This window comes from Anomaloglossus baeobatrachus, chromosome 10 (assembly GCF_048569485.1).
Source record: "Anomaloglossus baeobatrachus isolate aAnoBae1 chromosome 10, aAnoBae1.hap1, whole genome shotgun sequence".
NCBI lineage: Eukaryota > Metazoa > Chordata > Amphibia > Anura > Aromobatidae > Anomaloglossus > Anomaloglossus baeobatrachus.
Window position 1 is genome coordinate 113260355 of NC_134362.1, and position 26863 is coordinate 113287217.

Consider the following 26863-nt stretch of genomic DNA (forward strand, 5'->3'; position numbering starts at 1 on the left):
TCTCCTGCATACACTAGTGAATGGAGGATGCTGAGCCTTGTAGTTCTGCAGCTGCTGTCTGCTCTCCTGCATACAATGAACATTTTGAATAAGGAAATTACATCAGACCTTTTTTTTTTTCCATCAACAATCTTTAATGGCATTGTGCACTGATTAAAAACGCAGTGAGCAAAAACGCAGCAAAAAACACACCGAATCGCGGCAAAAACGTGACATGCAGCACCGCAGGTGACAGAGCAGAGCAAGTTGGTGACATGCTCTGCTCTGACACATAGTGTGCTGCATGTCACTGTATCCACTCTGGGACTTGTTGTGCAGGTGACCGGATGATACATGTCACTAACTGTCTCCACTCTGACTTCTGCTGCATTGTTCCAACTGTATACACTCTAACCTGAACAAGTCTCAGAGTGGGGCAGTTAGTGACATGTATCATCCGGTCACCTGCACAACAAGTCCCAGAGTGGTGAAAGATAGTGACATGCAGCACACTATGTGTCAGAGCAGAGCATGTCACTGTCTCCACTCTGGGACTTGTTGTGCAGGTGACCGGATGATACATGTCACTAACTGCCCCACTCTGTGATTTCTGCTGCATAGTACCAACTGTATACACTCTCACCTGCACAAGTCGTCCCATAGTGGAGACAGTTAGTGACATGTAGCATCCGGTCACCTGCACAACAAGTACCAGAGTGGAGACAGTTAGTGACATGTAGCATCCGGTCACCTGCACAACAAGTACCAGAGTGGAGAAAGATAGTGACATGCAGCACACTATGTGTCAGAGCAGAACATGTCACTGTCTCCACTCCGCTGACCTCACAGCCCGTACACGCTGCGATGGATGCAGGGGGACACAGAACAAGTAATCGGCCGACACTGGAGTCATCTGATTACTTGGGATGAATGAGAAGTAAAATGTTCTGGTGCTCGATGGGCGAAGCCCATGCCGATTTTTTTTTAAAAAAGTTCATTAAAAATAAAAAAACAAAAAAATCACATTGTTTGTGGGCTCCCGCTGCATTTTCTATTGCTAAGGGTAACCAAAGCAGCTACTGGCTGCTAGCCCCCGCTGCTTGGTGTTACTTTCACTGGCAATAGAAATGCAGGGAAGCATTTTTTTTTATAAAGGTTTTTCCCTGAAAACGTTTTTAAGAAAATGACGTGGGCTTCGCCATATTTTTGTATGCTAGCCAGGTACAGCAGGCAGCTACGGGCTGCCCCCAACCCCCAGCTGCCTAGTTGTACCCGGCTGGGAACCAAAAATATAGAGAAGCCCTTTTTTTTCATGAATTTCATGAAATAATTAAAAAAAAAAAATTGATGTGAGCTTCGCCAAATTTTTGAGTACAGCCAGGTACAACTAGGCAGCTGGGGATTGGAATCCACAGTGCAGGGTGCCCAAACTTTCTGGGCCCCCCACTGTGAATTGCAGTCCACAGCTGCCCCAGAAAATGGCGCTTTCATAGAAGCGCCATCTTCAGGCGCTGTATCCAACTCTTCCAGTGGCCCTGGTGGCAGGTGGCACGCTGGGTAATAAGGGGTTAATACCAGCTATGTTTTACCAGCTGGTATAAAGCCCGAGATTCTTAATGTCAGGCCAAGTTTAACCTGGCCATTAAGAATCTCCAACAAAGGGTTTAAAAAAAAAAAAGACATCACACAGAGAAAAATACTTTATTAGAAATAAATACACAGACACAGTAGGGACTCCATGTTTATTACTCCCTCTCACCCCTCCACGATGGAGAGATTTCTGTACTGACCATGCCAGGAGAGAGCGAGGAAAAAGAGCGAGCGGGGGGGAGGAAAAGAGAGCGAGCGGGGGGGAGAAGAGAGCGAGCGGGGGGGAGAAGAAAGCGAGGGGGGGAGAAGAGAGTGGGGGAGAAGAGAGAGAGGGGGGGAGAAGGAAGAGAGGGGAGAGAAGGAAGAGGGGTGGGAGAAGAGAGGGGGGGGAGAGAGAGGGGGGGAGAGAAGAGAGAGAGGGGGGAGAAGAGAGTGGGGAAAGAAGAGGGGGGGGGCAGAGGTGCTCTGTCACCAACTGTCTCCACTCTGTGACTTGTGGTGCAGGTGACAGAGTGCAGACAGTTGGTCCCATGCAGCAGGACAGGTGGCAGAGCACAGCGGTGACATGCCTGTCAGCGTCTTGCTGCTGGGAGGAGCAGATGATCACACTGCCCGACACCGGCCGCTCTCCTGACATCGCAGCAGAGCGGGCGGGTGGACAGTGTGATCACATACTTATGTGCAGGGGGGGATTCAGCTGAAGCACCCCCCCCCCGTACTGCACACTGGCGCCCCGTGCCTCACCATCTGCAGGACGCCGGCTCCACACTGACGTCCTCCGGATCCTCCCCTCGATACTGGGCTGTGATGTGCGGTAGTCACCGCCCACAGCCCTGTCACTCAGTGTGAGTGGTGCCAGCCTCCTCTGACGTATCCGTCTTGTTTGAGAGCCCGGAAATGCCGGGACGTCAGAGGATGCTGGCGGCCACAGCTCCAGGGGGTCATGTGACAGGCACTGAGCGTGCAGCATAGCGCCGCTCAGTGCCAGAAATGGAAATACAAGCCAATGGAGAAAATACCTAGAATTGTAAGTAGAACTTCTACAGAAAATAAAAAAAATGGGTGAACCACCCCTTTAAATTATTCCTCCTCGATCTGTTTTCAAGATCTTCTATTTTATCCTTCATAAGCTGAGCATTAGTGTTTAGCTCCTTAAATCTGCCCTCCAATCTTGTCAGATTCTCTTCAGCATCAGAAACTCTTTGCTCTACCTCTGTCAGTCTCATATCATGGTGCTCCACATCCTCCTGCAGCGCAGCCAAAGCCTTCTTCACTGAGGTTGCTATTGCCTCTCTGATTTCTGCTGTCAGATAATCTGCCACTTCTTTTGCCAACCTTTTGTAATCAATCTCATATCTTTCCCCCAAGCCCAATGTCTCTGTACCACTCTGCATACTCTGAATTCTTCTGTTATCTTGGCCTCCTTCACATTGCTGCAGCTGCCCTTGTGGTTCCTCTCCCTCCTCCCCCTCCTTCCTCCTCACTGTCGGTGCCATGTTATCTGCACTCACCCCCTCCTCCCTCTGCTCTGCTCTGGGCTTGAATGGTGTTCCTCCACTTCTGAGGAGATAACGATCCATGCACTGACAGCTGGTAATTCAGTGCAGCCTCTCTATGTCCGTCTAGGGTGCTGTTTGCTTCTGTAGGTCGCTGTATATTGCAGGGGCTGTATGGAGCTGCTTCTTCTCCCTCCTCACATATCAGCGCAGGAAAAGGAAGTCTAGGAGAACTATTTTACATTTCTCTTTGGAGGTATTTTCCAATATTACTATTAGGCTATGTGCCCACACTGCGGAAAATGCGCGGATTTTGCCGCGTATTTCTCGCGGAAAAGCCACGGATTTCCCGAAAATCTGCAGCACAGCTACTCCCCAGCCATTTCTATGGCATTTAGGAAATGCTGTGCCCACGCTGCAGATTTTTCCGTAGCGGAAATCGTGCGGATTTTCGTGCGGAAAAATCTGCAGCATGTCAATTATTGTTGCGGATTTCTCCGCAGGGTCCCTTATACTTACCTGCCTTGATAGAGACCCGAGTCACTTTCTCCGTCCGGTGTAGCAGCAGCGGCAGCAGCGCGGTGGATCCAGCCAGGTACAGGAAGGAAGAGGTGGGCGGGACCTGCACGAGCTCTGGTCATGTGACAGCCGGAGCTAGTTCAGGCCCGCCCACCTCCAGCACAGTGAACCAGACGCTGCCTGAAAGTGACCCGGCCGCCGGAAAGCGAGGTGCTGCATGATGGAGGTAAGTATGAGCACCCCGATCACTGCAGCACTTGTTCTGCATTGAGGATGCAGTGCCGAAGCCATGGTACTGTATCCTCAATGCAGAATGCCTGCACCATATCCGCAAGACATTCCGCTGTATATCCGCAGCATTGAAACAGAGAAAGTTCTGTTGCGGATTTCTGGGAGCACCTGCGGAATGTCTTGCGGATATATCCGCAGGACAATGTCCCCGTGGGCACATAGCCTTATACTTACTGCGTATTGTGATAGAATCCTACAGCTGGAATTCCCCTTTAACATGCATTTAAACTGTGAGATTATTATAACAGCATTCTTGGGAATTTTCAGTAGGTAGGCAATCAATTTATGAATGAGAAAAACAATTGTTTGTTGTGTGAAAAGAACTTTTGTAAACAGGAACTTTAAAGGGAACCTGTCACCGGGTTTTTCACTTATAAGCTGCGGCCACCACCAGTGAGCCCTTATATACAGCATTCCAGAATACTGTATACAAGAGCCAAGGACACTCAGTATAACACAAAAAAGACCTTTATTATACTCACCTAGGTAGTGGATGGATCCAATGGTCGTCGCTGCTCTGAGGTCTGGCACCACCTCCATTTTGTTCAGCTGCCGCCCTCCTTCCCAGCCCCGTGTGCATGACGCATCCTACGTAATCCACACAGAGGCAGCCTTTGCGCTCCTGCGCATGTGCACTTAGATCTGCCCTGCGCAAACTTTTTTTGGAAGACTGGGGTTGGATCAGACCGCAATTCCATTGCAGATAATGAGGACAATTGACGCATCCCAAGGTGCCAATGAAGAGGGGACCGAGACACCCGTCAGGAAGGACACTCTCAAGGTAATCAATCTGTCTGACCATGTGGTTACTGGGGATCAACTTCGTGTCCTAGAACGATCGTGACTGCACAAGATAGAGGAAGTGCCAGACCGAGAGCAGTGACACCCATTGAACCCGACCACCCCTTAGGTGAGTATAATAAAGGTCTTCTTTTTTTTTTACGTTCAACAGAGAGGTTTGGGCAATTATATATACAAAATGCTGTATATACGAGCTTACTGGTGGTGGTGGCTGCAGCTTAGAAGGGAAAAACCTGGTGACAGGTTCCCTTTAATGCCAAGAACAGTGGCGGTGTGTGCACACGGAGTGATCTATACCTGATTGTTCTGTGCGCTTATTAAATGTGGTCAGTCTGCCTAAGCACACAACTACAGTACGTGCCCACGATCGTGTTTTTGACTCTGCATGTTTCTGCTTCAAAAACGCCATGTTTTAATTTACAAGCAAAGTGGATGGGATTAATAGAAATCTCCTGCCCATTGCGCTTCTTTTGTACGCTGCGTAAACTCACTTGCGGAGCATTTTTCCAATCCGCAGCATGTGAATTTACCTTGCTAGTACGATGAGAATTCAGTGCAGAATTTCCCCATAGACTTGCTTTAGATGTTGAAAATCTGCAGATAAGAAAATTCCTGTGCGTTTTTAGTGCGTTTATGCAGGGTAAACACACCAAGAAATGCATCTATAGGCCCCATCACACTAAGCAACATCGCTAGCAACATCGCTGCTAACGAACAACTTTTGTGACGTTGCTAGCGATGTTGCTGTGTGTGACATCCAGCAACAACCTGGCCCCTGCTGTGAGGTCGTTGGTTGTTGCTGAATGTCCTGGGCCATTTTTTAGTTGTTGCTGTCCCGCTGTGAAGCACAGATCGCTGTGTGTGACAGCGAGACAGCAACAACTAAATGTGCAGGCAGCAGGAGCCGGCTTCTGCGGAGGCTGGTAACCACAGTAAACATCGGGTAACCAAGAAGCCCTGTCCTTGGTTACCCGATATTTACCTTTGTTACCAGCCTCCGCCGCTCTCACTGTCAGTGCCGGCTCCTGCTCTGTGCACATGTAGCTGCAGGACACATCGGGTTAATTAACCCGATGTGTGCTGTAACTAGGAGAGCAAGGAGCCAGTGCTAAGCAGTGTGCGCTGCTCCCTGCTCTGTGCACATTTAGCTGCAGCACACATCGGGTAATTAACCCGATGTGTGCTGTACTAGGAGAGCAGGGAGCCAGCGCTCAGTGTGCGCTGCTCCCTGCTCTCTGCACGTGTAGCTGCGTGAGCTGGTAACCAAGGTAAATATCGGGTTGGTTACCCGATATTTACCTTAGTTACCAAGCGCAGCATCTTCCACGCGGCGCTGGGGGCTGGTCACTGGTTGCTGGTGAGCTCACCAGCAACTCGTGTAGCCACGCTCCAGCGATCCCTGCCAGGTCAGGTTGCTGGTGGGATCGCTGGAGCGTCGCAGTGTGACATCTCACCAGCAACCTCCTAGCAACTTACCAGCGATCCCTATCGTTGTTGGGATCGCTGGTAAGTTGTTTAGTGTGACTGGACCTTAAGTAACACATCAGGTATCAATAAAGTTGGTTGAAACAGGCAGCAGAACAAACAGGAGGTTGCCCCAAGTAGAGTTAAACATCCCAATACACACAAACACATATATACAGAAAGGCAAAAAAAAAGGATATCGCTAGATAGATGATATAAATATATTAAATAGAGGAGATAGTGAGATACAGTAGATATCCTGCAGCTATACACTGTGTTCCAAATTATTATGTAAAAAGAGTTTAGGAGTGATAAGGTTAGAAATTTTTTGTTTGTCAGTTAAACTCATTCATGGTGATGTGTGTCAGGGCTCTTCATATCACTGAAAGCAATTGCAGATACCTGTGCAAATTTGGAAGGTGTGTCCAAATAAAGGCAAGACTACTTAAGAAGGCTGTTCCACATTATTAAGCAGCCTACATTCTTTGCCAAAATGGGAAAGAAAAAGGATGTGTCGGCTGCTGAGAAGCAACAAATTGTGGAGTATTTAGGTCAAGGCATGACTACAATCAACATTGCCAAGACACTTCATCGTGATCATCGCACAATCAAGAAGTATGTAGCTGATTCACAGCACACACGTGTGTGTGCTGATAAGGAGAAATTGAGGACTCTTTCCAACAGGCAATTGCGTCACGTTAAAAGAGCGGCTGCTAAAATGCCTTGTCATGGCAGCAGACAAGTTTTTGAAGCTGCTTTTGCCTCCAATGTCCCCCGAACAACAAGATGCAGGGTCCTTCAGAGGTTTGCAGCTGTGCGTAAGCCATCCTGTCGACCACCTCTATTCACTGGAAAATAACAATGACTGCAATACAAAAAGTTAATTTAGGAAAATATGAAAAAATATTTTTTGCATAATAATTTGGAACACAGTGTATAATGTCACAACCCCCCTACTTATTATACACTTCTTCCCTTTAGTGCCCTTTATGCGGTACTAAAGGGTGTTTAGCCTGGTTTAATTTAATAAATAAAAATAAATAAATAAATAAAAGCACGTGGAGTCCTTCCTATTTTTGATAACCAGCAGAGGTAAAGTAGACATCTGCGGTATTATAAAGCTTGGAAGCAATGGTTATTGGGTCTTTCACAGTCTAAGAATAGTAACCCACAGCTACCCAAGAAGTGGCACATTACATTTATGTGTCAGTTCTGGCGCTTCGCCTCGCTTCTTTCCGACTGCCCTGGTGTGGTGGCAGTTTGGGTAATGGTAGTTGAGGGGGTTGATGTCAGCTTAGCAGTGTCAGCTTGCATCAAGCCCTGGTGGTATGGAGAGGAAAGAAGACACTCCCATTACTAACCCAGTAAGTGAAAAGAAAAAAAACACACAAACAACAATAGTTTATTTTGAAAAACACCATTTACTTAAAAAAAAAAAAATCCATGCAGGTCCACCGTAGTCTGATGATTCCGAAGTAGTCTGGGGAATCCATCATAGTCCAGAAATGGAAAACTGAAAGACATTAAAATAGAAAAACAAAAACAATACTGTCTCTCATTCACCAAGTTATTAGAAAGCAAACTTCCCAGCTCTGACGTAGTCCAGTGATTCCCACAGTGTTCCTCGATTACATAGATCAAAGGCAATGGAGCATCAGAACCTCAACCTCAGAACAAGGCTCCATAGACATTGAGTAGCTACCGCTCCTGGTGTGGGGTAGTGTTTTTAAAACTAAACTATGTTTTGTTTGTGGGGTTTTTTTTTTTCCCCCCTTACTGGGTTAGTAATGGGGGTATCTGATAGATACCTCTCCATTACTAACGCCAGGGGTTGATGCCAGCTAACATTACACAGCTGACATCAACCCCATAAACTATTACCCCGATTGCCACTGCACCAGGGCACTCGTGAAGAGACTAGGCGAAGCACCAGAATTGGTGCATCTAATGGGATATATATGTGTAGTTGTATGTACTGGGACGTGGGTGGTTATAGTGTTTACTAGAAGGTGGCCCAATTCTACGCATCGGGTATTCTAGAATTTACGTATTGTGTAGTTAATAACCACAAAATACCTTCTTAAATACATATATAAGGCCAGTAACTGGGATCATATATTCAACACAAAACAAAGTTTATGGCCAAAATGTAACAATTTTATTAATCAAAACACATAATTATACAACAAAGTACCACAGGCATAAAAAAAGGGGGGGGGAGGGGCAGAGGAAAATGAGGTTAATCAATATGGGATAGGAAAAAGTCCAACAGTATATCAATAATTGTAAAGTACAAAACTAAAGTGCATAGTGCTCAACTTTATACTGAATAAATGAAAAGGACAGCTTCCTCCCAATTGAAAACCAGGGAATAATGTGCACATGCAGCCAATTGCAGCTCGATTTGGGCAGGAAAATTCCACAGTTTGTTCAAGGTGAACTGCACAATGAATAGCAATGTGGCATAGGTTGAAGTAATCTATGTAGACATTATCATAAGCACACGCTGCAATGAAGGCAAATAGCCGTTAGAGAGAACAAGCAGAGATAATCCAATTCCCGGTGTGATAAATAGTATAAAGGCTTGTAAGTAGCAATATATACCTCTGTCCCGAGCCCACGCTTCCGACGTACGTTTCGTCACAACTTCTTCAGGGAGCGTGTGTTGGGAAGGTAGGGGGAGGTTTTTAAACACATCGGTGGCCAGTAAGCAGCTGAACGTCAGTCAGCTGATAGATCGGGTGAGTCACATCACGGCGCATGAATCCTCCACACATGCCGTAATCAGGGGGAGACGTGGTAGCGGACAGCGGGGAGAAAAGCGTCAGTAATCGTCATGGAGACGGCGCCTGCGCTCAAACCCCCTATAGCCGCCGACAGGTCAACCCACGGCCGTATTTTAGAACATGCGCACTGACCCAAAAGTTGGACTTAGTGAATTACAGGAAATAGACCACATTAACGCGGTTCATCCCATCATAGAATGAAAATCAGGAAAATTCGTGTAGAAATATAATATAAAAATGTATAAAAAACTATGCAATCAGCAAGGCTCAAACTGTCATATGAGATTACAATTATACATGTGAATAATACGAACCCACAGATTATAGAACTATGTATAGCAAAACCCTACAACCATAAAATTAATGTGATATAATAAAAAGATTAAAAAAATCCTTAAAGTTTTGTACAAAAGTGACTAAGCAACATTATCAAAAATATAAATATATAATTAAATTAAAAATTAAAATTATATACATGCAAGTGATAGTGCTAGCATGACCATAGTCATACACAAGTGGGGGAGTGACGACTGACAATTATATAAACTACCAAAAATTCATAAACATTTTATATATATAGATGAGTGAATAATAAAAATCTAAGAATAAAAAGTGAATGTGTACGCGTAAATTAAACGCATAGAATTAATTCTCAAAATGCATTAGAAATCCTTAAGATTATATGAAAAAGTGAAAAATCAAAATAACCAAAAATATAGAATATAATTATATATAAAAATATGTGCATACACAAATGATGCTTGCATGACCTCAAGTCATACACAAGTGAAAATGTGAAACAAAACAATTTTATGAGCTACCAAAAAATTGCATTATTGTATATATAATAAATAAATGAAAAAAATATATTTTTTATTTTTTATATGAGAGAAGGTGAGTGTGTACACATAAGTTGAGAACGCATATAGTTAATTTTAAAAATGCGCAAAAAATCATGCAGATGTATGTAAAAAGTGAATAAGGCAAAAATACCAAAATATAAATATATAATTGTATATAAAATGTATATGAAATTATACATACAGATAGTGAAACAAGCATGACCTCGGTCATACACAAGTGGGAACTGTGAGACCAAAACAATATTGTAAGCTAACAAAATTGCATGAAACGTTTTGCATATGTAAATAAATACAAAAAATGAATTAAACAGTGAATGTGTTCACATAAATTAAGAACACATATACTTGATTGTAGGTTTGCGCACAGAGCCCATACACGCATAGCAATAATAATACCAGCTGTATTGAAATCAGAGCCTCCATGATGCATGATAGAAAGATGGCACATAAATAGGGATTTTCTCCAATTCAAATCACCGTCCAACAACCCAAAATAACAAAGTACATGGCACCAACTATAAGAGAAAAAGAAGTGGTTAAAATCAAAAAAGGTAAAAAATACAAGAATATGAACAACCCTAACCTCTAAAAAAAACCCTAGCCCCTAAAAAGTCCGAATACATAAAATCATGAACAGTATACTATAAAAATGACGCAAAACCAAAATTCTCATTAAGACCCTTGGGTGCAACTGTGTTCAACCTGTAGATCCATCTACTTTCTACCTGTGACAGTACTTTAAATAAATTTCCACCCCTTTGACCAAGAGAGACCTGATCGATGGCAATAATGGAGAGTTTACTAGCATCGCAATTGTGCCATAATTTAAAGTGCCTGGCAATAGTTTTTAGTTGTTCGTCAAATTTGGAATTTTTTGCTTTTTCAATATCCCGTACGTGTTCCCTAACCCGGAATTTGAGTTCTCTGGTCGTCATCCCCACATATACCTTCTTGCAGGGGCACGTAGCATGATATACAACACCTTTAGATGAGCACGTTAATTGATGTAATATTTTGTAGGTGCGTGTTTGATCACCGTTGGTAAATTCCCTACTTTTCCTTAAGTTGAGACAGGCTCTACATAGACCACAAGGAAAGAAACCTTTTATTTCACCTGATTGGGCTGTGTTCTTAGGTTGATAATGGCTTTTCACCAGTAAGTCTCTGAGGTTGGCACTCCGACGGGCTGTGATCCTAGGTTCAGATTGAAGAGTCCTTTTTAGTATTGGATCAGTAAACAATATTTCCCAATGAGTTTGGATAATATCTCTGTCGTGTCCACTGGCTATTAAATTTGGTAATCAGCCTTACCTCATTACTTTGGGCCAAAGGTTTATTTGATGGTTTATACAGTAATTCATTACGAGACAATGATGCTGCTCTTTTCAGGCCATTACGGATATTTCGGTGGCTATAGCCTCTCTCACGAAACCGACTATATAGGTCCTTTGATTGTTTGCAGAAATTATCCTCTGTAGAGCAGATTCTCTTCGCTCTCAAAAATTGCCCGATCGGAATTCCTCTGATTGTTCCCTTAGGGTGAGAAGATTGGGCATGTAAAAATGCATTCGTAGACGTAGCTTTCCTGAAAATATCAGTTTCGAGGCAACCATCAGCTGTAATTCTAACATCAATGTCCAAAAAACTCAACCTGGAACCACATTGGAACGTGAGCTTAATATTAAGTGGATTATCATTTAGCCTCAACATCATGTCATCCAATTGTTTTTGGGACCCCTCCCAGATAAACCATATATCATCAATATACCGTATCAAATGATGGATACGGTCAATCTGGTCAACTGGGTTACTCATAAAGATCTCCCTCTCCCAAGCCCCAAGGAATAAATTTGCATACGAGGGCGCACAAGACGCCCCCATTGCAGTCCCTTGGAGCTGGAGGTAAACTTGATCTTTAAACAAAAAGCAGTTGTGTCTCAAAATGAAATCCAATAGTATCAGGAGTAGTTCGACTAATCGTGGCTCAATGTTACTATTCCTCATAAACCACATCACAGCCCTTAAACCATCATCATGCCTGATAGAAGTATAAAGGCTTTCCACATCGGCAGTAACCATCATCATTTCACCCTGTAACTGTAAATTATCAAAGTGGCTTAATGCCGAGGTGGTGTCCTGTATATATGATGGTAAGGTCTGGACCAACGGTTTCAAATAGAAATCTATTACCTGACAAACTACCTCACAGAGACCACCGTTACCCGACACAATGGGTCTTCCAGGAGGGTCGGTCTCGCACTTATGAATTTTAGGCAATAGATAGAGGGTGGGCAATCTGGGTTTCTTGCACAACATAGCTTCAAAAAGTTTTTTTGAAATAATATTTTCCTCATAGGCCCTCTCTAGAATCACCATTAAATCTTGTTGGAACTTAGATAATGGATTCTGACTGAGTCTTTTATAGCACTTGCCATCAGACAATTGCCTAAAGGCCTGTTTCTCATAAAGCTTGTTGCTCCAGATCACCAGATTGCCCCCCTTATCCGCCGGTTTAAAAACAACATCAGACCACGACTTCATTTCATTTAGAGCTACTTTCTCTTGATCATTCAAATTAGATGATTTGTTGGTTCCAAGTTTTTCAATGTCCTGAGAGACCAATTTAACAAAAATGTCAATGGCAGGACAGGTATTTAAATTAGGAAAAGTAGAGGATTTGCGATAAAGGTGTGTAGGATACTTACTACAGTTATCATCCTCTTCCTCATTGGCCAAACTCTCAAGAATTCTTAATGCTTCAATCTCCTTCTCACTCTCAAATGGAGAAGTATCCAATTCAGATGACCCTTTTTCAAAATGCCGTTTCAATAATAATTTTCGGGCAAATAGATGTACATCCTTTATTGTTGTGAATTTATCTAAGTCACAAGTAGGGGAAAAAGTTAGTCCCTTCTGCAAAATGCTTTCCTGTAAAGAGGACAAAGAATGATCAGATAGGTTAATTACCTTAGGGTGATCATCCCTCTTTTTCTTGCCAAAATTATCCATCCTAGTTTGTATACTCCTATAATAAAATTGTTACATTTTGGCCATAAACTTTGTTTTGTGTTGAATATATTGTGTAGTTAATGTATGATTTTTGTTATATATATATATATATATATATATATATATATATATATATATATGTTGTTGTGTGTAGTTACCAAGTGTTTGTGTGGGGCGCTGTACATGTTCTGGGTGTTGTCTGGGTGTGGCGGGGGGTGAGAGCGGTGTTGTTTGTGTGTTGCGTTGTGTGTTGCGTTGTTTCTGGAGCGCTGTGTGTCTGTAGCGTTGTGTGTGTGTGTTGCGCGGTTTGTGTGGGGTGTGTGTGTTTTGGGGGGAGGTATGTTTTGTGCAATGTGTGTGTTGTGCGGTATGTGCGTATATTTTTGTGTGCTGCGGTGTTTGTGTGTTGGGTGTTGTGTGGGTGGGTGTCTGTGTAGGGCGGTGTTTGTGGTTCCCAGTGTGTGTGGTGTGTTGTGCAGTGCGTGTGTGGCGGTGTGTGTGTGTGTGTGTTTTGGGGGGGAGGTGTGCACCCCCCATCGTGCTCCACCCCCCATCGTGCTCCATCCCCCATGCTGCGCACCCCCCATCGTGCTCCATCCCCCATGCTGCGCAGCCCCCATCGTGCTCCATCCCCCATGCTGCGCACCCCCCATCATGCTCCATCCCCCATGCTGCGCACCCCCCATCGTGCTCCATCCCCCATGCTACGCACCCCCCATCGTGCTCCATCCCCCATGCTGCGCACTCCCCATTGTGCTCCATCCCCCATGCTGCACACCCCCCATCGTGCTCCATCCCCCATGCTACGCACCCCCCATCGTGCTCCATCCCCCATGCTGCGCATTCCCCATCGTGCTCCATCCCCCATGCTGCGCACTACCAAACGTGCTCCCCGATTCTACGCATCGGGTATTCTAGAATTTACGTATTGTGTAGTTAATGTATGATTTTTGTTATATATATATATATATATATATAGATAGATAGATAGATAGATAGATGTTGTGTGTAGTTACCAAGTGTTTGTGTAGGGCGCTGTACATGTTCTGGGTGTTGTCTGGGTGTGGCGGGGGGTGAGAGCGGTGTTGTTTGTGTGTTGCGTTGTTTGTGGAGCGCTGTGTGTGTGTTGCGCGGTTTGTGTGGGTGTGGGGTGTGTGTGTGTGTTGGGGGGAGGTGTGCACCCCCCATCGTGCTCCATCCCCCATGCTGCGCACCCCCCATCGTGCTCCATCCCCCATGCTGCGCACCCCCAATCGTGCTCCATCCCCCATGCCTCGCACCCCCCCATATCGTGCTCCATCCCCCATGCTACGCACCCCCTATCGTGCTCCATCCCCCATGTTGCGCACTCCCCATCGTGCTCCATCCCCCATGCTGCGTACTCCCCATCGTGCTCCATCCCCCATGCTGTGCATTCCCCATTGTGCTCCATCCCCCATGTTGCGCACTCCCAAACGTGCTCCATCCCCCATGCTGCGCACTCCCCATCGTGCTCCATCCCCCATGCTGCGCACTCTTCATCGTGCTCCACAGTCACACATCAGACGGTATACACGCACACATCTGATCGCATACACTCACACCCCACTTCTGCCTGTGCCCTCCGGTGTGCAGTCCCAGCAGCCGTGCTGCACGCAGTGCACCTCTGCCTTCTGCCGACACGCACACACCCGATCGCATACACGCACACACCCGATCGCATACACGCACACACCCGATCGCATACACGCACACACACATTGACGATATTGCACATATGCGCTCACACTCACAACATCCGGAGATACCACATGCTTCTGGCCATGTGATCCTCCGGCAGGTCCTGGAAGGTCACTGCACGCACAGTATCGCCGCCGAGAAGCAAGCGATATCACTGGATGTTTTGAGTGTGTGGATGCGATCTGATGTGTGTGTGAGGTGTGTGTGAGAGTGAGTGTGATCTGATGTGTGTGTGTGTGTGTGTGTCTGTTCTTATGTGTGTGCGTGTGTGTGTGTTCCGCCGCTGCAGGACCTTGATGCGTTCACCTGGGAGCCGGTGTACGCTGGTAACCATGCTACACAATATTACTCGATGTGTACCATGGTTACCAGCGTACCCCGCCCCCCGCTCGCACTGGAGCCCACACCAGCGTACGCCGGCAACCCCAGCAATGCGAGGGTATGTGTCGGCTGGGTTGGCGGCGTACGCTGATGTGGGCTCCCGGGGGTACTGCACTCACCTGGGAGTCGGGGCTCTGTGTCGGTTCGGGGAATGCGTGCGGGGGGCGGGGCCAGAGCGAGCGTGCAGTGCGTGAGGGGGGCGGGGCGTGGCCGAGTTGCCAATGCGTGCAGGGGGCCGGGGCGAGAGGCCAATCCGTGGGGGGGCGGAGCCTGGGCGAGCGGCCAATCCGTGCGGGGGGCGGAGCTGAGGCAAGGCGAGCGGCCAATGAGACGCTTGTCGCGGTAAGGACAGAATTTTGGAGCAAGACAGACAGACAGACAGAATAAGCCAATTATATATATAGATGAGATGGTGAAGGTTATAATCAGGCTATGTGCGCACGTTGCGTACTAGCCCTGCAGAAATTTCTGCAGCGATCTGAAGAGCACACGTGCGCTTTAAATCGCTGCAGAAAATGTCCGTAGAGAAAAAAAAAAAAGCCGATTCCATGCGCTCTGCCTGCAGCTCCTGCCATAGACAGAGCAGGAGCTGCCGGCAAAGCACACGGAAGAAGTGACATGTCACTTCTTAGAACGCAGCGCTTCGGGCAGCAGCCGAAGCGCTGCGCTCTAAGACGCCACGTGCGCACGGCCCCTGCACAATCTCCATAGACTGTGCAGGGGACGCAGGACGCATGCAGTTACGCTGCGCTAGAAAGCGCAGCGTAACTGCATGTAATTACGCAACGTGCGCACATAGCGTTATGCATGATTTTATACCGCTATAATCTGGTGCAGAAATTCTGCACTGTCAAAAACTCAACAAACATTGATAGTGGGAACGTACCCTTAAACGACTGTTAATCGTCAAACATGTTCTCCAATGGGCATCTGTATAACGCAGATCCTCGCTCAGACCTTTACTCCACTCTCCCCATCTTGAGCCCAGCCTGCATGTGTATTGGGGATGTCGTGATCAATAGTTTGTGAGCACTCGGATAGCAGCTACGTACGATGTATAGCCCCATTTGAATACATAATATAACAGCTTTACTTGTTGTCCTCTTGGGGTATGTGCCCACGATCAGGACTCACTGCGTCCTAAAGGCAGCGGGTCCTATCCTGCAGGGCCGCGCGTCTCCTCCGCATGAGACATCAGCTGCTCGTACCCACAATCAGGGTTCAGTGCGCTGCTGTCTCTCGCTTATGTTCTCACTACGGAGGACGCATGCGAATCGACAGCAAACAATTGACATGCTGCGGTCTGGAAAGACGCACTGCAGATCAGTGTTTGCTGCGGAAATAACAAGCACAGTGGACACAGGCTTTCTAGAAATCCCGTCCACTGTGCTTGTACTGTACAACGCAGTGTTTTGGACGCAGCTGAAACATGCTAAGTCCAAAACGCTACAAACACTGATCGTGGGCACGCACCCTTATCTACTAGTCACATACATGCTTACAGTAGATCTTAATGTCTGACAGTAACAGATGCTTTTTGCTTCAAAACCAGAGATAATTACATATGATAATTGATATTGTAATAACCGTTCTTCTTACAGGTGCGGGTGGACATTGCCTCAGCTTATATATAGCGGTTGAATGTCTGACCATTATGAGGGATTGCTTTTGCATTCGTCATTAGTGGAAACTGTGTAAGCTGACATCACATATACTGCTGTTATTTAGGCTATCTGCGCACGTAGCGTTCTGTCCCTGCAGAAATTTCTGCAGCGATTTGAACAGCACATGTGCGCTTTAAATCGCTGGAGAAAGAGTCCGTAATGAAAAAAAAAAAAGCCGATTTCATGCGCTCTGAGTGCAGCCCCTCCCATAGACAGAGCGGGGGGCTGCAGGCAGAGCGCACGAAAGAAGTGACATGTCACTTCTTAGAACGCGCACTTCGGGTGGCAGCCGAAGCGCTGCGCTCTAATACGCCACGTGCGCACGTCTCCTGCATAATCTTCATAGATTGTGCTGAAGACGCATGCAGTTATGCTGCGGTGAAGATCGCAGCGTAACTGCATGCTAATACGCAACGTGCGCACATAGCCTTATTGCTGTTTTTACATTACTACTTCAGAGTGTTGCAATTTGCTATAATAGAACAATAATGTTCAGGGGTAATCTACTTCAGCAGTGACCGTAATGGGAGGTCAGAACTTTCATCTGCTGCATGTCCCTCTTAGGCTGCTTTCACATCAGCGTTTTTTTGCCGTTCGGCAAAAATGCAAAACGCATCTGAGCAGATCCTGCAGATTGTATGTGCAAGGCATGCAAACGCAATTGTTACTTTACCGGGACACAGAATTTATCGGTCGGCACTGGAGTCAGCTGATCGAGAGTAAGTTGACTCCTGATCTCACAGCCTGCACACGCTGCGATGATTGCAGATTAACAGCAGTCAGTGCCTGCTGCCTTTCATGTGTGACCGTGTGCGGGCTGTGTGGTCTGGAGTCAGCTGAGTTCAGATCAGCTGACTCCAGTGTCAGTCGATTACTTGTTCTGTGTTCCCCTACATTCATCGCAGAGTGTGCGGGCTGTGAGGTCAGCTGAGTTCAGATCAGCGGACTCCAGTGCTGGCCGAACTCAGCTGACCTCACAGCCCGCACAAGCTGGGGGGACACAGAACAAGTAATTGGCCGACACTGGAGTCAGCTGATCTGATTACTTGTTCTGCTGGCTGTGTGGTTAGGAGTTGGGATGAGTGAGCAGTAAAACGCTCGATAAATGCGTGGGCTCCCACTGCATTTTCTATTGCTAAGTTTAACTCAAGCAACTACTGGCATCAGTTGAAGAAAGAAGACAGAAGAAAGAAGACCAGGATTGTGGAGGGGTGAGAGGGAGTAATAAACATGGAATCCCTAAGTGTGTCTGTGTATTTATTTCTAATGAAGTATTTTTTCTCTGTGTGGTGTCTTTTTTTTATAACCCTTTTTTGGAGATTCTTAATGGCCGGGTCAAACTTGGCTGACATTAAGAATCTCTGGCTTTATTTCAGCTGGTAAATTAAAGCTGGTATTAACCCCTTATTACCCAGCGTGCCACTCGGCACCAGGGCGACTGGAGGAGTTGGATACAGCGCCAGAAGATGGCGCTTCTATGAAATTGCCATTATCTAGGGTGGCTGCGGACTGCAATTCGCAGCGGGGGGGCCCAGAAAGCTTGGGGCAACCTGCGCTGAAGATTCCAATCCCCAGCTGCCTAGTTGTACCTGGCTGGACACAAAAATTAGGCGAAGCTAATGTTTTTTTTTAATTATTTCATGAAATTTATGAAATAATTAAAAAAAGGGCTTCCCTATATTTTTGGTTCTCAGCTGGGGGAATAGGCAGCTGGGAGTTGGGGGCAGCCCGTACCTACCTGCTGTACCTGGCTAGCATAAAAAAATATCGCGAAGCCTACATCATTTTTTTTGTTTTGTTTTTTTGGCAAAAAAAACTTTAAAAAAAAAACCAAAAAAAAACTTCCTTGGATTTTCCATTGCCAGTGAAGGTAACACCAAGCTGTTGGGGTTAGCAGTCAGTAGCTGCTTTGATTACTCTTTGCCAGTAATAGAAAATGCAGCGGGAGCCCACGCATATTTTTTTTAATTTTCTTTAAATAACTAAAAAAAAAATGGGCTTTCCTGTATTTTGATTGCCTGACATCACGGCACTGTAAATAAATAAATCATTAAAAAAAATTATGCAGCGCTCTGCTGTATTTTTGATTATTAGTGCAGATAAAGCAGACGACTAGGGGCTGCCACCCCTGCTGCCTGATTTACCTTGGCTGGAATCAAAATACAGGGAAGCCCATTAGTTTTTTTTTTTTTTTATTTAAAAAAATAATAAAAAAAAAAAATGCGTGGCCTCCTGCCGTATTTTTATTGACAGTCCGGTAAAGCCAGAAAGCTGAGGGGTGGGATTCTTGGTAGCCCGCAGCCGCCCCAATGGCGCATTGTTTCTTAGCGCCATTTCCAGCTGCTACACGTGGCTCGTCCAGCTGCCGTGATGGCTTTGGCTCACAGGGTAATAAACGGGATAATACCAGCTTGGTATTCTCAGATGGTGCTAAGCCCGAAATTTATTGTGTCAAGCCAACTTAGACATGGCCACCATGAACTTCTAGGAAACAGAAAAAAAAAACACAACACAGAGAAACATTTTTTATTACAAATAAAACAAAAAAAAACATTTAGAGACTCCATCTTTATTATAAAAAAAATCCTTAGTCCGACGTAATCCACTGGGACAGCAAAGTCAACTCTGCTTCATCACTGTGCACAGGCACACTTTATACACAGTGAGAAGCAAAGAGCAAAGTCAACTCTGCTTCCTCACTGTACACACACAGTGTCTATATAGTGAGAAGCAAAGAGAGCCATGTCAGGTCTGCTACATCGCTCTGGACAGAGCAATGAAGCAGAGGCTGACAGTGAGGGGATGATTACACTTGCTTCTCGCATTGCATCACCCCAATCTCAGGACAAGAGCGCCTCAGCTGCATAAAAATACATGCAACTGACCCGCTGCTGTCGGGAGATTGTGCGCCGTGATGCGAGTGTCATCACGGTGCACCAGGACCTTTGATGACGCCATACTCGCGTGACCAGTCTGTAGCCAATGAGGTAATACAATATTCACACGTGACTGGTCACATGGCTATGACGTCACGGTCACGGCAGGTCCTTTTAGCTAGAGGTGCTTACCAGGGGGAACAGCAATGATTGGACGGACGCGGAAGCAGAAGCGCTGGGAGGCAGAGTCAGCAGGACGCGTTTCGGGACCTGTAAGAATGATCATAATGTTTTTTTAATAACGTGCTTTTTTTTTTTAACAACCCCTGGACCCAAACTGTAACATTAACTGTAACACGAACGTCCCAGAAAGCTCGTGTTCGGGGTTCTGTGCATGAACACCATGTGTTCGGTACTGTGAGGTAAATCCAGAGATGACGATAAATTATGATCCAGTCACTCCTGACAGGACACTCCCCCCCTCCCTTCTTCACACATAACCCGAATCCTTTGATGACTAGAGTCAAGAGAAAAGTGTCACATCTCAGTCACACATCAGAGGCAATCTCCTCTGATATGGAGATTAGATGAGCTGTGAACAATGGACAGAGGATGACCCCCTGCTGTGACCCTGCCACAGGAGTTCCTATTTCATTACAAGGCTATGAAAACCCCCCAGACAGGAAGACTTCGGTAAAATATGGTTAATATCTTGTGAGCCATATTTCCGATAAAAACAGCAACCATAAAAATGGTGTCTCCGCATGCGGACGATGCTGGCACACCTTTTTTTATGGGAGTGGGACCTTGGTAAGTACCCCAGGCATGCTATCGGCCAGTGGGGAATCCGCAGACCAGCCATGTGTGGTATCATTTTGCAGCTAAATTCTTAACTGTCAAAATGAGAGCATTGGCGTCCGCCTACGACATTCCCAGGCAAAGTTATGATTAATAAATCCCTTGGGAATATTACTCTGACTCAAAGCCGGGGGAGTGGCAGTGCTTCCCTGTGAGGTCACAAAGGTAGGAGGAGACCTGGATTTGCCCAGGTTGATAACCCCAGTTCAGCCATTTTCCAGTGTTCTTTGCTCGGGGGCCTGGTCGGGAAAGACCTGTGAGGGAGTTCCGGAAACCTGGTCTAACAGCGCCCCCCTGTGGCCAGACGCACAAGGTAACTGCTTGAATTGTATGCCTGCTTGCAATCCATATCTTACTTGTATATGTACTCTGACTCATCTATGTATATATTCTGTAGAACCCCTATTGTATATATTGTAGTTTCTAGTTTGCCTTAGGCTGATTAAATTATATAATTAATCTTGGGCTGTGCTGTTATCTCGATCGTGAATCCCACGTCCGTGTATTCGGCTAATAGTTACCGTAAATCGGTTGGTGGCAGCGAGTTTGTGCCAGGGACCATTGTGGGGCAGCCAGTGAGATTTGGGGAGGTTTTTATATATTCCGTCCACGGAGGTCGGGGTAATATATACCCTACTCTCACTGGGTGCCCTTCAAGCATCGGCACAGTAGAATAGCGGCCTCCTTGCTTATTTTCGGGCAATTCCATAATTGGCCTGACTATAAGAGGGGCGCTAGAGAGCGCGTCACGTACTCAGTCTGTCGGTCGGGAGGTATAAAGGAGGGGTGTGAGCTCCGCTTATCACCCGCCGATCGTGACAGGTACGGACCCCGAACTTTACAGTTCGGGTTCGCCTATCCCTACTCATCACCGATCGTTCAGAATTACATCTGAAACTCTCACTTCCTCTGTTTCTAAGTCAAAAGACTTGGTACAACCCTTACAAATGACTGCTGGAAATGTTAAACTACAGCTGTTAACTACAGTGAATGTACAAAATAATGGGTTCAATTTAAATCTGTTAGAATATATTCTAGGTAGTCGGGTGCATCGCATACTGCCCTAAAAAAGCTTAGAATGGCCTGGGCCAGCCATACTTAAAGGGGTGGTGGAATACTTTGATATTGATAACTTAGGGCTCCCTCTTACTTGCTTATGTACAGTCACTCTCATTTTCATCCAGAAAAGTTGGATGACTGAAATCCGTTTGGTTTTCCGTATGTCATGTGAGTTGTTTGCGAGTGTGCGATTTTTATTTATTTTTGTCTTTCACCTAGCATCTGTATGACATGTGTGTGCCATCTGTATGTTATACATTTTTTTTCTTGGTAACTATTATTCTACAATCATTTAGAGGCCCATTTACAGTGTTCTGTGCTGCAGAACGGTATTAGTAGCCTTAAAAAAGTGACAGCAGACGTATGCCGTCCATTTTTTTTCTCTCACCCATAGACTTGCATTGCCACGTCTCGCTGATATACCCAGTATGTTGTGATTTTTTTTCCTGAGACCAATTACAGCTGAGGAAAATAATGCAGTTCAGCACTGACTCACTGAATAATATTGGTCTGAGTGCAATTTGATTTTTTTTCTCGTATTGCACCTGTCCATTTTATACGCAATTGGGCGTGAGCCCTTATCCTTATTATAGATCAGCACATAGGAGATGCTGAGACTGTCCTGTACATCACCTAGGAGACATTGAGACTGTCATATACTGTATATCACATAGCATGCACTGTCTGCTCTGTATACTTTGGACACGATATACTGAGACTGCTGTATATACATCATATAGCATGCACACATTGAGACGTCTGTATACAACAAAGGAAAGGATTTCTGTGACTGGTCTGTCACTTGCAACAATTAAAGGGGCTGTCCACTACTTGGACAGCCCCTTTTCAAAGATTGTGTTTCCCCAATAATAATAACGTATACTCCCCTCCAGTTCCGTTGTCAGCACTGCGTCTCCCAAGGATCGCATGACATTGGCTGCAGGTATCTTATGGCATAACAATGCCACATAATCTCTGGGAAAGGCAGTGCAAGTATAGTTGCTTTTATTTTGTTTGTGGGTGGGGGAGATAGGGATGGAGAAGGATTTTGAGTACTGGAAAACACCTCTAAATACAAGCATGAGTATTTATGATGAAGCAAGGGAAATATCTGCATTAGAAGAACCTTATCAGTGGAGAATAAATCAAAGTGGCAGAGAATCCAGACATGGTGCACCAACTAAAGCCGGTACACACAAGGCTTACACAAACCCCTCTATACTATTCTATAATAATGGCCAGTGCTTCACTATATAGGCATTTTTATTGCGTACTTAATTGATTGAACTGTCAGCCCCCACGTATCTATGTATGATGACCTTTCCAGAGGATAGGCTATAAGTATTAAAAGTCATGGATTAGTGATGGCAGGCGTCTGAGACACCCCCCCCCCATCATTAGTCTGTAAATGAAAGTAAATAAATACAAACACCCCAAAAATCCTTTTTTTTTTAATGAAAGACAAAAAAGCACCCCTTTCACCACTTTATTAACCCCCCCAAACACCCGTGCAGATCTGACGTAATCTGCAGAAGGTCTCACGACGCTTCCACCACTGCTACATCTGAAGCTCACAGCAAGCGCAACAGAACAAGACTGTGCCCGCTGTGAGCTCCACGCAACAACTGAAGTGAGCCACGCGATCATCGGTGGCGTCACTCAGGTTACCCGCAGCCTCAGATGGAGTCCACCAGCTGTGACAGCAAATCACCGAAGTGACATCGCTGTTCGTGCGGCTCACTTCAATCACTTGGGTGATTTGCTGTCACAGGTGGAGGACTCCAGCTGTGGCTGCGGGTAACCTGAGTGACGTCACTGATGACTGCACAGCTCACTTCAGTTGTTTTGTGGAGCTCACAGCGGGCAGTCCTTTTCTATGGCACTCACTGTGAGCTTCACATGTAGCGTTTTTGCCGCAGGTACGGTTTTTGGGGGCCAAAACCTTATACCTTTGTGGTCACCACAAAGATGCAACGTGAGCACATAGCCTTATACTTTGTTTGCCAGGGCTCAAATCCGGGTTTGAAGTCACTGATTGTTGTCTCTTCTGTATTTAGATCAGATTCATTTCCCAAACGCAAGGATTGCCGGGAGAACATCTGTTAAATGTGGGTACAAAAACGTCCAGGTTCTTCTGTCGTGACCCAGAAACCCAGTACCCCTGTTGGAGGTTAAAAGTAAGTAACTATTTATATGTTTATTTTTATGCTTTCATTCTTAGTTACCTTTTTCCAAGAGCCATATTGTTTCTTTCTCCCCAACATAACCGTGGAAGGGCTTCATGTTTATGGGACAAGTTGTAGTTCTGAAAGACACCATTAACGTTACCATGTAACATGTTACCGCGTTGAAAATTGGGAAAAATTTGTGTGGTAAAAGGTGAAAGAAATACAATTCTGCTATTTTTTTGGTTTCATGGATTCATCATATGGTAAAAGTGACCTGGCCGTAGGATTTTTCTGGTTATAGGAGGAGTATGATAAATACATTGTTTGTCTTGGTATGTCGGGGACCAGTAACTTTTTTTTTTTTTTTTTTGTTTTTCTATCAATGTTAGAGCTAGATTTTTTTTGCCTCTTCTAAAGGCTGCATCTCTGCTCCTGGCTATTTTGCAGTGTCTGCAAATGACTATAATAGTGTGTGATGGTGGCTGACTGTTCATTTCAATGGGCCTGAACAATTGAAAAGAGAATTTCTGCTCCGCTGTTAGGGTATGTGCACACAGCTTCCTTTTTCGACATATTCTGCCTGGAAACCCCCTGAAAAAGTGCCTATGACTGAAAGACGCTATGTGCACATACCCTTACATGAACCTGTCAGCTGATCATTCTACCCAAACCACAGCCAGCATAAATCAACAGAGCCTGGCTGCTCAATCCCCAGATTGTTTTGAGCAAATTTAGTTAGAAGGTTCAGCTGGGGACCATAGCCAGAGATGAGACTAGTCCTTCTGGCGCTGTACAAGGTGATTCACAGGTCTTGCCCATACCAAGAGACCTGTCATTCAACTAGAGCGGCGCTGGGAAAAATTTGCGTGAAGCAGCGCTGGACTTGTCTCGTCTCTGATAATGATCCCCGGACCTGCTGACTATATTTTCTCTTTAATCCATTTCATATGTTAATGAACCTGCCTGCAATTGTGCATCTCGACTCTGATTCATGGTTTGGGCAACATTAATCGGTTGACAGCTTGTCCTGGATTTATTAATAAGACGTGCTATGTGTTAACCAATCCTTAATCATCACAAGCTGTAAACAGGAAGGACATTTTAAGGGTATGTGCCCACGATCAGGACTCGCTGCGTTCAAATCACCCAATCGGCCAAGCAAGCAGCCATCCTACCTCTATGATGGGTGAATGGCCGACCTAAATCCCTCACTCTCACATGGTCCATCCAGACTGAAAATCCAATCAGCAGTGTTTGCTTTTCTGTGTCTCAGAGAGGGGAACAGTTTTCAATCCATCTTATAGATCCCGACAATCGCACTAGAAACATGCAGCATAATGTCCTGCCTGTCGTGGACCGGAGGATGCTCATCATGAGGATGGGAAGAAGATGTAAACTCCATGCGCATGGTTAGCTTATTGTAACCACACAGAGAGATGGGGCTGGTTGACGTCCTGATACAAGCAATGCCTGCATAATGTGACGAGCATTGTGAGTTGTGTCCAATGTCTTATTCTTTTCTCAATAACAGACCTTGGAAGAACATGAAGCTGAGACAGGAATGAAGTCTAAGGAAGCCAGGAAGTATATTTTCAACAGCTTGGATGATATAGTGCATGTAAGTAGATGAGGAATGAATAATGAATGTTTGATCCTTGTGCTTTTAGCGGCTCCAGTTCTGCCTTTTTTTTTTTTTTTTATCATTACCACAGAAAAAATGGCATGAGTAGTTAGGTTACTAAACATGGAAGCAATGAGAAATCAATTCTGTTTTATACTTCTCTGCCTATTTATGCATATGGATCAGACTTATATTATCAATCTAAACCTCCAGACAGAAGATCTAGTAGCGATGGCAGGTCGCCTCATCAAAGCCCATTCATACTCATTTCTTCTCTTCGCATTATTAAAATGCTTATCGAAAAAGTCTTCTAATCCCAGCTGTAGAACTTTCCTTCCCCCAAACCTAAAGCACAAAGATGATCCTAAAGCACTGTGTAAACATCAAGGACTGGTAACATAGTTTTCTACACTTTTGGTGAAACATAAACCACCTGCTCTTACACTCATTTTGCTGAATGTAGCCATCATCCCAAGCAGATACAAAAATGCCAACATGCTGTATAGTTGAGTGTAGCCTACTGTACTTTCCTTTTCCTATTTTTCTGATGAGTTTTATCGAATGAGTTCCAAAAATCCGTAATTAATCCCTTCCTGACTTTGTACATACTGATACATTCTATTTGGAAAGATGTTCCTATTTTTGGACATACTGGTATGTCATGATGATAGTGCAGGCACAGAAGCTATTCTGATGAGCAGTTAGCCAGATTGCTGCAACTACAGCCAAGGTCAATGCCGGCACCAATCCTGGCTGTTTACCCCTATAGGTGCCATAATCAATAGCATATACCGCATCTAGATGGTTCAGAAGAAGGGGGCTTCCTTTTATCCAAATTACCACTTCCATACCGTGATTGCAGTGATAAAACTAGAAAACAGAAGCGCTGATGGGGGTCTTACCAGATAAACAGAGGAGTAAGGTATAACAGTATACAGTCACCTAATGTGATTTTCCTGAGGAAAAGGTTTCATACCTTGAAACGCATAGTCCTATGGAATATAAGATTTACTAATCAACAATTCTACATCTTTTCTGGCGAATGCGCGGGGTTAACACCTTCTCTTCTCCTGCTTTGAAGACACACTGTGATTGCAGGGAGCCAATAGTTGCCTTCTCAACCAAATTTCAAACAATGGCCTCAATATCTGGCAGGTACAGTGGCCTGTTAAGCCATGCCATAAGCAGGATCTAATAGGCGTCCGATTATTGTAACACTTACCGGTCTAATACACAATTGCAGAGCATTTGACCAGCAATCACACTATTGTGCATTCAAGTCCCACAGTGGACCGAAGTGTAAAAAACAAAGCAAATATATGCTGGAAAAATGGTTTGCAATTTAAAATCCAGTTTGATATAAATAGGAAAATGAACAAAAAACACATTTGGTATCTCCACATCCATAAAAACCCAAACTATAAAATTGTCACATTATTTAACACAAACGCTGTTTGTTTGTTTTTTTATCAGACCACCACGCAAAATGTGGAATAAAATGCATTCAAAGAGGCAGAAGCAAAACAAAAAGTGATTTAAATCTGGCATTCATATTCCATAGATCAGATATGTCTTCTCACTTCTACCACACAATCAACAGAGGGAAAATATCAAAATAAAATCAATTTTAAAAATATTGCTTTTTTTTTTGTTAATTCTGCCTCCCAAAATCAGAACGAAAAGAAATCAAAAAATAATTTGTACCCCAATAGCATCAAT

The 26863-nt window shown here is 45.0% G+C and overlaps 1 protein-coding gene across 2 annotated transcripts in view; it reads left to right on the top strand.

Moving 5' to 3' along the window:
* The window catches only part of HIPK3 (homeodomain interacting protein kinase 3), a 399904-nt gene that overhangs the window by 305965 nt on the left and 67076 nt on the right, over positions 1–26863 (top strand). For both annotated transcript variants that reach the window (XM_075325614.1, XM_075325615.1), the window contains exons 4-5: positions 23413–23532; positions 25055–25141. In XM_075325614.1, the coding sequence (XP_075181729.1) occupies positions 23413–23532; positions 25055–25141 (207 nt within the window). The remainder of the gene's footprint in view (positions 1–23412; positions 23533–25054; positions 25142–26863) is intronic.